This window comes from Artibeus jamaicensis, unplaced genomic scaffold, assembly GCF_021234435.1.
Source record: "Artibeus jamaicensis isolate MK-2021 breed Jamaican fruit bat unplaced genomic scaffold, CSHL_Jam_final contig_65, whole genome shotgun sequence".
Taxonomy (NCBI): domain Eukaryota; kingdom Metazoa; phylum Chordata; class Mammalia; order Chiroptera; family Phyllostomidae; genus Artibeus; species Artibeus jamaicensis.
The window spans coordinates 4,263,934-4,278,741 of record NW_026521913.1 but is presented as its reverse complement, the minus strand read 5'-3'; the positions used below and the strand labels follow the sequence as shown (position 1 = coordinate 4,278,741).

Here is a 14,808-nt window from a genome sequence, read left to right as displayed (position 1 = left end):
TACATTGTATGCTTTGGAGATCAGGAGGCTTCATCTTTTTATCCCCAAGATTTAGACTTATGCCTTATACATAGCAGGTGCTCAACAAATGTTTGACTATGATGACAGGTTGCTTTATGATAGAAAAAAAATTGGATTCCCTAAGGCAAGTGCCTCCTATTTTTTGTTCAGTCAATGTAATGAAAGGTATAATTTTAAAGAAATCTGGCAATGAATATTGTGACTTACTATTTATAACCAAGTACAGGCTAAGTTGCTGTAACAAGCAAGGCCTCTCAAAATGTCTTAAAAGATTTTTTCTCTCTTGTAACAGTCTTGGGGGTTTGTAGCTCTGATGGAGATGTCATCTAGGGACCCAAACTGGTAGGACAGCTCTGTCATCATCCTGAGTATGAGGCTTTTATCTCTGTGTCTGAGATTCATCCATTTTACTGGATGTACTAACAGTCCATTCCTTCTCATTGCTGAATAATAGTCCTTTAGTATGAATATAATCCAGTTCCAGAAATGCTATTTGGACAACTCTAAAACTAGAGGCTCTAACAATTACGAGATTTTTTTGCATGTATAAAAAAACATGTAGCACCATTTTGGCTTTTTATTCCCTTTTATTTAATGAACTTTTATTGAGTGCTTCCAGAGGCCAAATACTGTGCTCAGCGATCAACACAAAGCTGTGTAAATCCCTGATTCGTCTTCCAAGTTATAGTTCATCCAAATGAAGACAGTTGTGTGGTCCCAATCTGATGGAAACCACATGTTTTTAAACAATGAGCTTAAGTATGGATATTTGCTAAAGTGTTATAATTTGGAGCATCAAATATCCAGATGCAGTAAGATCTCTTGTATCCAGATGCAGTAAGATCTGGATACAAGATGCAGTAAGATCTCTTGTAAAACATCTCCAGACCATCTTCCTTCTCAGTTTTACCACAAGTTACACGTGCTTGGCCTTAAAAGGCATTCAGGATTGAGTGTCATGTTTCTCGGGTTCTATTTACGATTCTACTACTGGATTGTTAATAGGATTTTGCACAACACAAAGAACGTGCATTTCCTACAAAGAAGCAAGATCCTGCAGAACCGTCTTGAGTGAGGGACTTTCATATACCAAATCAGGTTGAGTCTCAGAAACCAAGGGCTCTTCATCCACAGCCTAGGCACATCCTTCCCTCTTGCCAAAACCATGTATTTGAGCTGCGATTTTGAGATGGTCAAAGGGATTTCCATGGATCCCTGACTCCTTGGTGTGATTCCAGAAGCTATTGTAGAGCTTAAAATGGTTTGAATTTTCAAAGCCCTAAAACTTTTCTTATTGAGGTGTTTCTATGGTTCATGCTACACTGGAGGGAAATGCGACTGGCACCGACCTGGGCGACGATGCCCAATTGCTCCAATTCCTGGAAAGGCGGTCACAGTGCTTCGCTTCCTGCATAACTACATTTCCCAGGAGAACTTGCTAGGTAGGAAGGCGGACCGTACTTAGAGCCGGCCCACTGATTCCCTACGTACCAAGTCACGGCAATCTGATTGGAGGGATCTATCGCGGTACCTCGCGGGACTTGTAGTACAATGAAGGCGCGGAGACAAGCTTCTTTGTGACGCGTGGCGCGGGCTTGGCGCTCCTTGGGGATCCTTGGCGCTATTTGGTGCTCCTTGGCGCCCCTTCGAGGAGTCCAGACCAACGCGCACGAGCACTGCGCGTGAGGTGAGGCTGGAACCTCCCGTGGGGCGGGGCGGGGCGGGGCCATCGATTCCGCCAGGACACCGCCTTCCTTCCCCTCCCCTCTTAGTGCCGGGCCGCCCCTCCTTCCTGGAGTCACGGCTGAAGCGGCTGCAGTACGAAGCCGGGCTGTTTGTGGCCCACGGGATACTCACCAGTCTGGACCCTGTGTGGTGACTCGCGCGTCGTAGGCGCCTCCTTGTCCTCCCCGGCGGGGCCCGGGCTTCCCGTGGCAGGATGTTCTCCCGAAGGAGCCACGGGGATGTGAAGAAATCCACCCAGAAGGTGCTGGACCCCAAGAAGGACGTGCTGACCCGACTGAAGCACCTGCGGGCACTGCTGGGTGAGGCGCGGGCGGGAGCTCTAGTGGCGGAGGCACTGCCCGGGCGCAGGCCGGGTTGGCGTCGGAGCTGGGATGCGGAGGGCGTGAGGTGAGGGTGGCGGGGCGTCTGACCCGGTCTCTGGGTCTTGGCATTGTTCCCCGGAAAGCCGGCAACCTGGTCCTGCAGCAGTTATCCCGTATTCTCACCGGGTAACCTCGAGGTAGGGCACAACCGTGACTGTCACTTCCCCGGCAAATACTGGACCTCAGATTGCCCTCACACACACATTGAGCTGTCATCTCCCTTCCCAATTTTTAAATTTTTATGAGTCCTAGAGTAAACTGACCTTAAGTAGTCCTAGCATACACTTAATTGAACTGTCTTCTCTTTTCGTTTCCTCTTTCCCCTTTAAATTTTATTTTTACTTTTGAGACTGAGACTCCAGGTGGTCGCAGGATACATTAAATTTAACTGTAATATCTCTTCCCACTCCACCCCCTCCGCCTTTAAAATTTTATCTTTATTTTGGATCCGGGTGCTTCAGTTCCTTTGTGTCCTTGGTGTTGTTTGCTTGGAGGGAGGGGTGACTTTCCTAGGTTCAAGGAGACTGCTTCTCCTTTATTGCCAGGATGACAGTGATGGTTATAATATGCCTTCTTCCGTTTTTATGAGACTGCTGAGTGGAGGGTCAGCAGCGACCCAGTTGGGTCTGCAGTTGATTGGGATGAAACTCATCCCTGTGGGTGTGGAGTATCCACGAGGCTTCCTGTCGCCTGCTGCATGTGATTTGTAGCTGGTTTGCTAAGGTGTTTTGTGTTCTATTTTTCTCCTTAGTCGTACCTTTTGTTTAGGATGAAGACTCCTATGCTGTCTGTAGACTTTGTGTATTCAGGGGCTGAGAAAAAGACACCTTCTGCTTCTTCGAGGTGCCATTTTTATTCTTAAAATGAGTAAAAAAATCACGGATTTAGGGCAGGTAGTCTTAATATATCTGTCCCTGATTTAGGGCACATAGTGTTAATATATTGAATATAGCAGTAAAAGAATTAATTTTATTCGTGAGAATTTTACATAAGGATCTTGTTCATGAGATTAAAAGTTGCAAATTATTTTTATACTCTAAAAGGAAAAAATCTGGTTTTGCCAAGTGAAGTTCTTCACAATCATCATCCTTGAGATTTCACTGTTTTGTTCAGTTTGGGATGAAATGTAAATTAGTTACTGTTAGAGGGATTAGTTTTCAAGACCTTTGAAAGTGAAATGTGGTGTTCTTGGTAAACTAAACTTTCTACTTCCTGTAGTAAAATACCATGCACACACAGGTTGCATTGTGCAGAGCTTTTCTGAAGTGACTGATTAACACCTACTGCAGGGGTATTTTTGATAAGAAGAGTTGAGCAGTATTTTAAAGCATTTGATACTTTAGAACTTTTTCTGTGATAGAGAATTTGAACTTTTGTTCTCTCCAAGTCTGTAAGATTAATTTGGCTGTTTTGTAAAGGCGGAATCAATTAAACCTGGATCAGTTTGGTTTCTTAGAGATACACAGTACACTGTTACCATTCTGAGAAAGTAGTTAGGTAGCTTTCAAGGCTATGTAATTGTGGTTTCATTTTATGTGCTTCTTATTTTGAGGAACTTTCTTTTATCATTTCATTTGAACTCATTATGACTTAAGTTGTGTAACATAGAGAGGTTCTTTGATATTTCTGTAGATGTATGTTCTTTTGTTGATGCATTTGTTTGTGGAATGGCTTAGTTTATTACTGTAATCTTTACCTGTTGGGACTAGATTTTTGTAAATGTATCTGAGGAATTTTAGTCATAATATGTAATGTAAACTTTTACTTTCAATTGTGGTTTAAAAACTTTAAAGGAAAATAGTACATTATTGCCCTAGTTCCTACCACTTCACATACCCTACTTGTTGGCTACTTTAAGGAAAAATCTACTTAGGAAAAAAGGTCTCTTGATCTGAAAAATGGGAATTACTATTTGAAAGAAATACTATTTCTTCAAGAAAACTATTTGAAGGAAATGAATAGAAATTATTATTGTATTTTTATTTGTATATTTTATAATACTATTTCTTGCACACATTTTATCTTTCAGTATTAATACAGATTTCATTTTTTACATACAGAGATGATACTGCTGACTGTCATTTGCAGCACAGCTACATGAATTTGGCCTAGTTACTTAGTCTGTGTTTGAACATTAGTTTCTTTACTCTGTAAAATGGGTTTGATAGTGTCTACCTTGTAAAGGTTATTATTGTGAGTGTGATATATTGGGTTGGCCAAAAAGTCCAGTTAGTTTTTTTCCATAAAATAAAACACATTTTTCATTTTAACTTTATTGATGTGGATATTTTGTTAGCCAGCTGTCTTAAATACAGACTAATTTTTTAAAAGATTTTATTTATTTATTTTTAGAGAGAGGGCAAGAGAAGGAGAAAGAGAGGGAGAGAAACATCGATGTGTGATTGCCTCTTGTGTGCTCCCTACTTGGGAACCTGGCCTGCAACCCAGGCATGTGCCCTGACTGGGCATGGAACCAGCAGTCCTTTGGTTTGCAGTCTGGCACTCAATCTACCAAGCCCCACCAGCCATGGCAAGACTAATTTTTATGAAGAGAGAACAAGTTTGTAATAAGTATCAAAATAATAAAGGCAGATGGAAATTACCACAATCACCATTCCTTGAGATTTCACTATTTTTGTACAGTTTGGAATGATGTATATCAGTTATGTCAGTTCTCTCCCTTGAGGTATAACATTGATTGTTCTCAATTAATGCCTTGATTTGATGACTGTCAACTTCAAGTGGTCTACCTGACCATGGAGGATCATCCAGTGAGAAATCTCCACATGAAACTTTATAAACCACTTCTCTCTGATACGTTCATCAGCTGACAAAACACAATTAGCTGTGAAAAGTAGAGTATTTCTTAGTGTCATAACTAATGACTCCAATTAGAACTTGTTTAGCTACTTTGATCTGGCTTTATATTGTAGATTGGCCTGATTGATTTTACAGTGGGGGGAAACTGAGGCATAGAAGGCCTTACAAGGGGCCAGACCATGTCCTAAATTGTCTATATATAGGAAGAAGAAAGAGCCATTATGTCCCCTGACTTCCAATTCTCTCTACAGAGTTTCAGTTGTTATTGGGAAAGTAAATGAGTAAATAAAACAAAACAAAAACAGAAAAACACACTGTGTGTTGCAATCTTGATCCAACAAAGATCCTTTATCTCATTAAAAGTTGAGTGGCTACTGAGTCCCAAAGCAGGGTATAGAAATGGGATTGTTATAACAAGAAGAGTGGGGGAAATGGTAAAAAATAGTGCACTGTGTAATTAGATAGTGGCTTATATGGTAGACTCTATTATAGAATTTCAAAGAGGCAAAAAACATAAGAGTGGCACAAAAATAGGGGCACTTTGAAGTTTTTTAATCATGTGAGGCCCTGAAGAATGGTTAGACTAGCTCTGTCCAATAGAAATACAATGTGAGCCACATGTGTAATTTAAATTTTCTAGTAGTCACATTTAAAAAAGTAAAAAGAAACAAGTGAAATTTCCAGTTCTTGGCCTTCTCTGATGGGTAAATATTGTAAATTCGTTACATAAAATTTCTTGTACCTTGTACCTTGTACCTGTTCTTGTGTTTGTAATTATTTGTTGCATAAAATTTCTTGTACCATAATATATTCAAAAGTAAATACTAAAATTCCTTTATAATACAAAAAACCAAGTATCTAAATATAAATAATTGAATTAAAAAATTAAAGGTTTTTTCCTGAAAACTTGGGCCAAAAATGTGGGTGCACATTATACACAGCAAAATACAGTACATTTACTACAAGAGTGTTGGTGAAACTGTGGAGGAGCCTACAAGGTGCAGAGGAGGCAGAGCAGAAAGGCTTTTTGGAGGGGTGCATGTCTTGATGGAGGTTGGGTCTGAAATGTGTTTGGAATATGGGAATTTCCCAGGTAGACAAGTTGGGGGTGAGGAGACTGCAAAGAATAGCTTGTGCAAAGGTAATGGTTTGGCTACCATGGAGTTAAGTGTTACTGGCTTTTATCCTGTGGTGTGATTAGATGTTGGGAATCTGGTGAGTTTTTAAGCAGAGGACAGAGCCAAATACATGTCTTCCCTTGGTGAGTGGTCCAGAAGTCCCAGTCTCCCTGAGATTTGAAATAATAGATGGCAAGAGAGCAAAGTTCCCATTGTTCTGGATCGCAAACCATGAGGATGAAGACTTGCCTCAAATTGAATTCACACTCAGAGGGAGGCAGAGCAGAGAGAGCGAGAGTGAGAAGGGCCCAGTGGACCTTGTGTGAGCCAATGGGTTCAGCCATGTGCGTGCCATTTCCATCCCTGAGCTTTGCAGTTGCATAAGCCAGTAATAACACCCTGTTTTTGCTTTAGCTGGTTTGAGTTGCATTTTTCTCTCTTTCAACAGAAGAGTATAGATTAATATGCCAGGAAGAGAATGGGAAATTCCAGATCAAAGGTGGATGGGTGTTGTGTGTGTGTGCATGCTTGCATGTGTGTGTAGATATGATTTTTATACTTTTTTAAGGCCAGGGGAATTTGAGTTTATCTATGTTTTGGAAAAAGAACTAATAACAGAGGAAATGAATAAACAGTAGAAAAAATGGGGATAAAATGGAGAAAGAAATGGTCTGCAGTAGAATCAGGAACATGGGGCAGGAGATCAGGCTTGACAGAATGGGTACCTCTTCCTCTACCACCATGTGGAGAAAGCAAAAATAGTGTGCTGGGTCCTGGGGATGTGGAGGGAACTCTCAAGAGACAGGTTCTTTTTTCTCTGAAGGTAGAAGTTGTAAAGTGAACTGCTGAGCCATTTTTATCACTGGTGTAGTGATAGGAACTGATTATGTCTTGGTCACTCTTCTGCACCACGTATCTCCTTAAACTAAATATTGTAATCTGTAAGATACTCTGTTCTTTTGGGGAGTGATCTCATAAATGCATTTAATTTATATTTGAAATGGTTGGCCAGAAGGGGGAAATGTGTGTGTGTGTGTGTGTGTGTTTATATATATAAATAATGAGAATAAGTAGTGCAGATGTTGCCTGGCCTTCTATTTAGTTTAGTGATCATGTGCCTGATAGTGATATGAAGTAGTATAAGAGAATTTGCTCTGTCCTCAGTGATCCTCTTTCCTTCATGTCCCTCACTGTGGGAGCATCTTTCCTACTGGGTGTAACTCTAGTATTTAAGGGTAATTTTGATTTTTTCCATTTTTGCAGACTTAAACCACATAAGATATAACTGTATTGACTGTATTGGTTTTTTTCTTTTTTCTAAATTATGTTCTCATTTTCTCCCACTTTGCCTGCCTCTACCCAACCCCTGCCCACTTCCTTCTGGCCAAAACCACACTGTTTTCTCTCTGTGACTTATGCATATATGTTCTTTAGCAAATTTTTTCACCTTGATTTCTGATATTAATGTAGTACTTTATGCTTTTGTAGAGTGGTCTCTTGTATTCTAATTTGATAAAATTGCTGCCATTTCATAAAGGATTTACCTTCTAGATTCTTAGGAGAGCTTTGTGTCTGAGTTAGTTCTGAATCCTCATTTCAGGGCTTTAACTTTAATTTTTAGAAATGAGATGTATCATAACCACTTTTGTATTGTCTATATTGCTTTAGAAACTGAAACCACATCTGGAAAATATTGAATCCTGTTAGTTGTAGTCTTTAACATTAAATATGTACTTTGACTTCATAATTATAACTGTGGTTTAGTTAAAAAAATCCCTTTTGAAAAAGATAAGCACCCCATTAGTATTGTCTTGTGTTTGATTTGAGGTGATGGCACATATTCATTGAGCCTCAACCATGTTTTCATGGACACATAAGGTACTAATGACATTGCTTGTGCCCAGCTGTGGGAACCATGAGAATGCACCACTCAGAGCTCTAGCTGCTTTGTAGCCAAAGCTGACCTTCTTTAGGGCTACTTCCAGCCAATTACTGAGCAGGCAGGAGTATTAATGTGGCCCATTCCTGTTAGACCCAGTTACCTCTGAAAGGTGGCTTTGGCTTGAAGACTCCCCACTGGCCTGACCAAGACCTTCTCAGAAATGTTTTGAAGTCTGATATTTCCTCTTTCCTCCCTCCTTCCTCCTGTCCTTCACAGAAATCAGAAATCCACTGTGGTCTGAAGCCTCTCCCTGCCTTCTCAGGTCTTCTCTTTTATCCTTTACAGACAATTTTCCCCAATAATATTTTTGTGTGTCTAATTTTGTCTTGGTGTCTACTACTCAGAGAACTCAAACTAATACACTCCCTCTTTTTCCCCAGAAGGTGTTGCCCATCCTGCCATCTAAAATTCTTCCATGCGACAACACAAGCACATTATATGTTCTCCATAAGCTTTCTTTGTCCCTCTGCCCTAAAATGATCTTTGCTCAGAATTCCTACAGCATTCTGTACCTCTTATTTGGCATGTGTAGCCTTTGCCTTTGTATTCTTTTTATCGGTGTTCTGCCTTACTTCTCCCACTAGTTGATAAGTACACTGAGAACATGAATGGCTTCTTGTTCATCTTGATTTTTCTTGGTAACATACTTCCTTATTTGTAGTAATAATAATTAGCCTTTAATGAGCACTTTCCAAGTGCCAAGTATTGCCAGAAGTACTTTTGCATATATTAATTCATTGAATCCCTTCAATTGAGATGGTAATATTGCTGTCCCCATTTTACAAATGAGACAGAGATTAAGAACCCTGTCCAAGATTATGCATGCAGTTAGTAAGTGACAGAGTCAGGATTAGAACTCAGGCAGCTGGCCTCTTATTCATTAAGAGGTATTTTTTTAATCCAGTACCAACCATTTGCTAACCATACAATACAATCAGGTATTGTATATAGCATTGGGGACACCAGAGCTTTCCATCCAAGTCTGGAATAAATATTTAAGAAAAACCCAAAATATGATTTCCAAATAGATACATCTAAATCTGTGGGGGAGTAGCAGCCACCTTTGTGGATGATTTGAAAAATTCCTGAAACCTTCCTGCCCCAAAGATTGTTTTTACCATCCAGAAGTTCCTATTATTAAAGCAATGCTTTTCAACTGTTGTGCTGCAAGAATTTTTAAAACATATAATACCTGTTTAGTCAGGGGCACTGACCTCTTTTCCCTCAGACTGTCAAATTAAAAAAAATGACAAAGGCCAACACAACAATATTTGTCCAGTGTGAAGGAATCATAATTATACCTTTTTTTGGTCAGATCAACAAATATATTTTTTGGTGTGCTGCACAATTTTAGAAATTAGTGTATGTGTGCCATGAGATGGCTTTAATGCAGTGATTTTCACAGGTTGAAAATCACTGCATTAAAGTAATGATTAAGACTATAAATTAAGGTCTCAGACTCACACCTGAGATCCCAAGGGGAATAGCTGTAAGAAAGGACTATTTCTTCAGACAAGAGGGAGAAGAGGTTGGGAAACCTTGACTGGGGTGGGGAGAGAAGAGGCAGCAGGGCCAGAGAGCTGTTTGGTAGTTAAGGACAGGCTTGGGTGAGGCTTAGGCAAGTGCTCCAGATATTCTTTTATAGAAGCCAAATTGGAGAGAAACTATTATAAAATTTTAAATTTACAAAAACCAAAACTGCATCACCACCCCCAAAAAAGGACCTGTTATAACTAGTGGTAAAAATGCTTTCAATGACATTTTTGGTTGTATTTTCAAGAGTACATGGAAGAAAGGGGAACTAATGATGTATGTTGCTTCTTTATTTGAAAACTAAAAAAAAAAAGATCTTATTTATTTTTAGAGAGAGGGAGAGGAGAAGGAGAGAAACATCAGTGTGTGGTTGCCCCTCACGTTTCCCCTACTGGGGACCTGGCCTGCAGCCCAGGCATGTGCCCTGACTGGGAATTGAACCATTGACCCTTTGGTTTGCAGTGTGGCGCTCAATCCACTGAGCTATACCAGCCAGGGTAGTTTTAAACTTTTTAAAGGGATTGGTGTGTTTTATTTCTGTCTGTTCATATTTCTGGTGCAAACAGTTGCAGACCTCTTTATTTTATAGATTTTATATCAGATAAAATGAGGGTCTGTTTGGGTCAGATAGACTGAAGTAGGAGAGTTTATGCTGAACTCCTGGAGGGGAATAAAATACCACTTAGTCTTTTTCTGTGTTTGGGTGTGTGTCATACTATAGATATGGTATTTTTTTTAATGTTTCCCATTTTCTCTTCCTGCTTCTAAAATACATACATATACAAACAGACACATGACCTTTAACCAAAAAAGTAAATAACAAACTGAAAAAATATTTGAAACTTACAGGAGAGGAAATAGTTATATATTCAATACATAAAGAGTTCCTACATGTTAGCAGAAAAAATTATAGTAAAGTGTTCAAAATATGTGTATACATTAGTCACGAATGAGGAAGTGACAACACCCAGTGTTTTAAAAATCACTTTTTATTAATGATCTAAGATACGTAAATTTACAGATTAAAATTAATTTAGCTATTCGCAAAGTTGCTGGTTTTTAATATTTTTTTCTAATAATAATACATTGTGTTAGCTGTCCAACACACTTTTGATCAGATTATCATTTGGTATGATCTTTTTGGAAAGTAATTTGTTGATATATATCAGTGATCTTAAAAATTTGCATATCATCTGACCCAATTTCCTCTTCTAGGAAATTATGATAGATATACTTAAAGACTCTTGTATTAAGAAATGCATTACAGCATTATTTGTTTAAAATTTTTTTACTGAAGTCAACTTCACGTTATGTAAAATTTAAAGCGAACAATTCTGTGGTGTTTAGTATATTTACAGTGTTATACAACCAATATCTCTATCGGAACATTTTCATCACCCCATCAGAAAACTAACCATAAGCTCTCACTCCTTATTCATTCATTCTTCTCTGTAGCCCCTGGCAACTGCCTGTGTGTGTGTGTGTGTGTGTGTTTAATTAGCCTGGGCTTTTATTTTGCTCCACCAGAGTGGTAGTATATGTTGTGCATATTTGTACTAGTCAAGATTCTTGGTTGCAAGTATTAGAAATCCAGCTTAAACTAATTTTAAGAAGAAAGTATTTAAAGACCCAGGGAACTGGTCTAGGGGAACATTTGGTTTTAGGTATGGCTATTGAAGGAGATGTAAGTGGTGTTTAGGATACTCACCCACTCTTCTTTTTTCCCACCTCCCCCTATATTGGAAACTACTTTTCTCCACTCTCGGTTCTGTGTTTGTTTTGTGTTTCTTTACTTCATTCTCAGGCTGATTCTGCCAGGTGCAAGTGAGATGGTCCCTGAATGATAGTGACTCTTGAGATGAGTGTGGTGCCTCCCTGAGGGTTCACCCCAGTTCCTGAGACCATTTTGATTGGCCCTTTGTGGGTCATGTACCAATTATTGGGTGAGGGAGATGTGGTACTCTGATTGTTCAGCCTAGATCACTTGCCCTGTACCTATAGACTGAATCTCATTCTGGCTCATGTATTTCTGAGAAAATAGTTCTGGACAGGCATTCTGGCACATGCCCACACAAAGCAGCACTGCTTATATTTTGCCTGTGCCCAAGGTGAAGTTAATTGACTCCTGTGTTAATAATCCTGGGTCATTGAGAACATCTTAAATGACGTTCAGTAAGTTTTATTTAAGACTACGGAGTTATATTTGAGAATTTATGTAATTTGAGGGAAGTCAGAATTATCATTTTAATAAATGGGTTGATCAGTCTTGAGTCTGTGTAGGTTAGGTCATATACATTGTTTTTAAATCATTCTACAAATAGTTACTGAGTGCCAAATGAGGCCCAGGTTTATGAGATTTGTATTCATTAAGGAACATGGACAATAAACAAATATAAAAACAAATATATAATTTCGGGTAATGTTTATACAATAATGAAGCTTGATAAGGGTGTGAGTGTGCTGATCTAAACAGCAGGGTCAGGGAAGGCTTCTCTGAAGAGGGGTATACAGCCAACATCTGTCTTGAGTGGGAACAGTTTGTGGTTATTTCTGGGAATAGTATCCAAACAGAGACAGCAGTGGTTGCAAAGGTTCTGAGTAATAATAGGCTCAGGAATCTCATGGAAGTCAATGGAGTTGAAGGAGTAGGGTGCAGGTGACAAACACAAGGCCTGCAGGCCGAATCTGGCCCTCCACCTTGTTTTATCCAGCCTGGCGCTTTATTTCTACTTGGTGCCATTATCCAGCCTGGTGCTTTATTTCTACCTGGCGCTTTATTTCTACTTGGTGCTTAACTATTAAGGAGTAGTTACATTTATACAGTCCTAAAATTGCATTTGGCTCTTTGAAGGCAGCTGCAAGGCTGATGTGGCCCCCAGTGAAAATGAGTTTGACACCCCTGGAGTAGCGGTTAGGGAAAGGAGCATGAGTAAGAAAGCAGAGGAAAAGGTAAAACCAGGTGGGGCTTACAGGTCTCAATGATTTGGGGAGCCCTAGTGTGGGACTAAGAGCAGGGAAGTGACCTGAATTAACCTTTAGGTTTGATCTTTGCAAAGAAAGTTTTCTGACTGAGGACAATGGCGATGGAGTAGGACAGAGTGGATTCCACTTTCCCCTACTCCTGGGAGAAAAACCCAGCTGACCTACCGAGGAACAGAGCAAACAGCCAACAGTTCCCCAGCATATGTGACAATATGAAGACAGAAATCTTAGTGGACACTGAAAAACCAGATGGTAAGAAGAGTGCTGCAGGACAGTAGGGTCCCAAGGACCAGAGTGGAAACAGGGCAGTGGCAGCCTTGGCCAGTGCCCGGCAGGTCTACCACGGACGCTTTGGGAACCCCAGGCCTGCCACAGGGTCCTTGAGAGAGAGCCGGGTCATCAGCTCCCTCCCTCCCTGGATAAGCAAGGTTTGGGCAACACCTGGAGGGACCCGGTTGCTTGAGGTTGCAGAAAGGGGAACAAAAACAAAGAAGCAAACACAAGGGTCATGATCACCTGCAGAGTCTGTGGTTGCCGGCTTGGGAGAATTGACAGGCGCATTGTCGGGCTCTGACTCTGATAGTCACTGGTCTGGCTGGAGAATTGGGCCGTACTGAGCAGCAGGCTTGATTAAGAGGAATTTATCCAAAAGTAAACTGAAGGATTCTCCTGTGACAGCCGCTTGGCGTATTCTCCACGCAGCCTGGCAATAATCCCGAGGTTGGGTGGAGGGCCTTGCATTCCCCCATAGCACTGGGAAGAGTTTGCGCCCAAACCCAAGAGACCCAGGCAACGTGGCCGGGCACACACTCCCACACCCCAGCCCACAGCGATGACTCTGGGGAAAGGGTGCTCTGAAGAGAACCAGGATGCCCTGTGAGGGGCAATGGGGAGAGGTGCCAGACTAGCTCTTGGAGAGAGTGCTTGCAGGACTGCCTGAGTACACTTGGGGAAGGGAGAAAGGCCACACCAATTGCTCCTGAGCCTGCTGCAGCCAGCGAGACCAGAAAAATCGTTTGGCCAGTTTGAAACCAACAAGAAAAATTTTTTAAGTAATCCTTTATTTTTTCATTTTTATTATTTTATCTTCCAGTACTTTTTTCCTGTCTTTCCTTCTTTCTTGTTTTATTCCTTCTTCCTTTCTTTCCAAACTTACGGTTCTTCCTCCCTTCTCCTGCCTTTTTTTTTCTTTTCCGAGTGAGACAAACAACTTGGAACTGCGAAAAGACCAGAGTTGGACACAAAAAGGGGGCATCCCAAAAGTAGAGACAGAGAGACAAATTTCACTTTGCTATAGCAGAGAAGGCACAAGTTGCTGCATATTTGTATTATTATTTTTTTCATTATTCATACACCTTATATTTTAATAGTATCTATGTATTCCTCCTCTTTCTGTATAGTCTTCTTTGCCTTGGCTGTTATATTGTATCATTTGACAGGTTTCCCCTGTTTTCTCTTTCACAGTCTATTGCTAATTAACTATCCTTCATGTCACTTGTGTTCCTTTAGCACACTACTCAAACTTCTATACCCCCTACTCATGTTATCCACATCACATAGATTCTGTCATATGATTGTTGCTCTAATATTATTGTAAATAATAGCTGTTCTGTACAACTGTAAATACTTCACAACACCCATCCTGGATCTTACCCCACTTCACAGTTTTCCTGAACTATATTACTGTAGTGTTTAACTCTATTCTCTGACACACCACACGTATTTACTATATTTTACTCTTACCTTACCTCAGAATCTGACCTCTCACAACCTCACTGCTTTCTAGATCCAACTCACAAGCCTTCTCTCACCAACAAGAGTCTTATCTTCTTTCCATCCTTTCTCAAAAGTGGCTAGTTGGGTTGAAAAATCACGGTCAACACTATGTATTGATCTCCTAAAGATATCCTATCTCTTCTCTACTGGCTGCTACTGTAAATATCATAGAATACTCTCCTGCTGTCATAAATCATTTTGTCTTCCCCAACAACTGATTAAAGAAAAAGAGTAGGTGGAAGCGGTGAACACCAGGATACCCACTGGAAGAGGAAACGCAACAACAAAGGAACCACCAACAGATAACCACAGAAGAAGGTAAAGGAGGGAGTGGAAACCACACAAACATCAATCCAAGACCAATCTGGAAATACAACTAAATAGTGGAGAAACTACCCAGTACAAACAACTGAACAAGAGCAAAAGAGAATCCTCAAAACTTTGTACACATGGAAGAACTAGCTTCAACACAACCTGCTCTCACCAGTACAACAAATAAAAAGAGGAG

General features: G+C 40.3%; 1 protein-coding gene across 2 annotated transcripts in view; it reads left to right on the top strand.

Annotated features, from left to right (window-relative positions):
- The first annotated feature begins 1,596 nt into the window (after positions 1-1,596).
- Positions 1,597-14,808, top strand: part of RALGAPA2 (Ral GTPase activating protein catalytic subunit alpha 2) — a 431,148-nt gene continuing 417,936 nt past the window's right edge. The window contains exons 1-2 of one of the 2 annotated variants that reach the window (XM_053670940.1): positions 1,597-1,708; positions 1,794-2,066. In XM_053670940.1, the coding sequence (XP_053526915.1) occupies positions 1,961-2,066 (106 nt within the window). In that variant the 5' untranslated portion in view covers positions 1,597-1,708; positions 1,794-1,960. The remainder of the gene's footprint in view (positions 1,709-1,793; positions 2,067-14,808) is intronic. The other variant, XR_008392593.1, reaches the window with a different exon arrangement.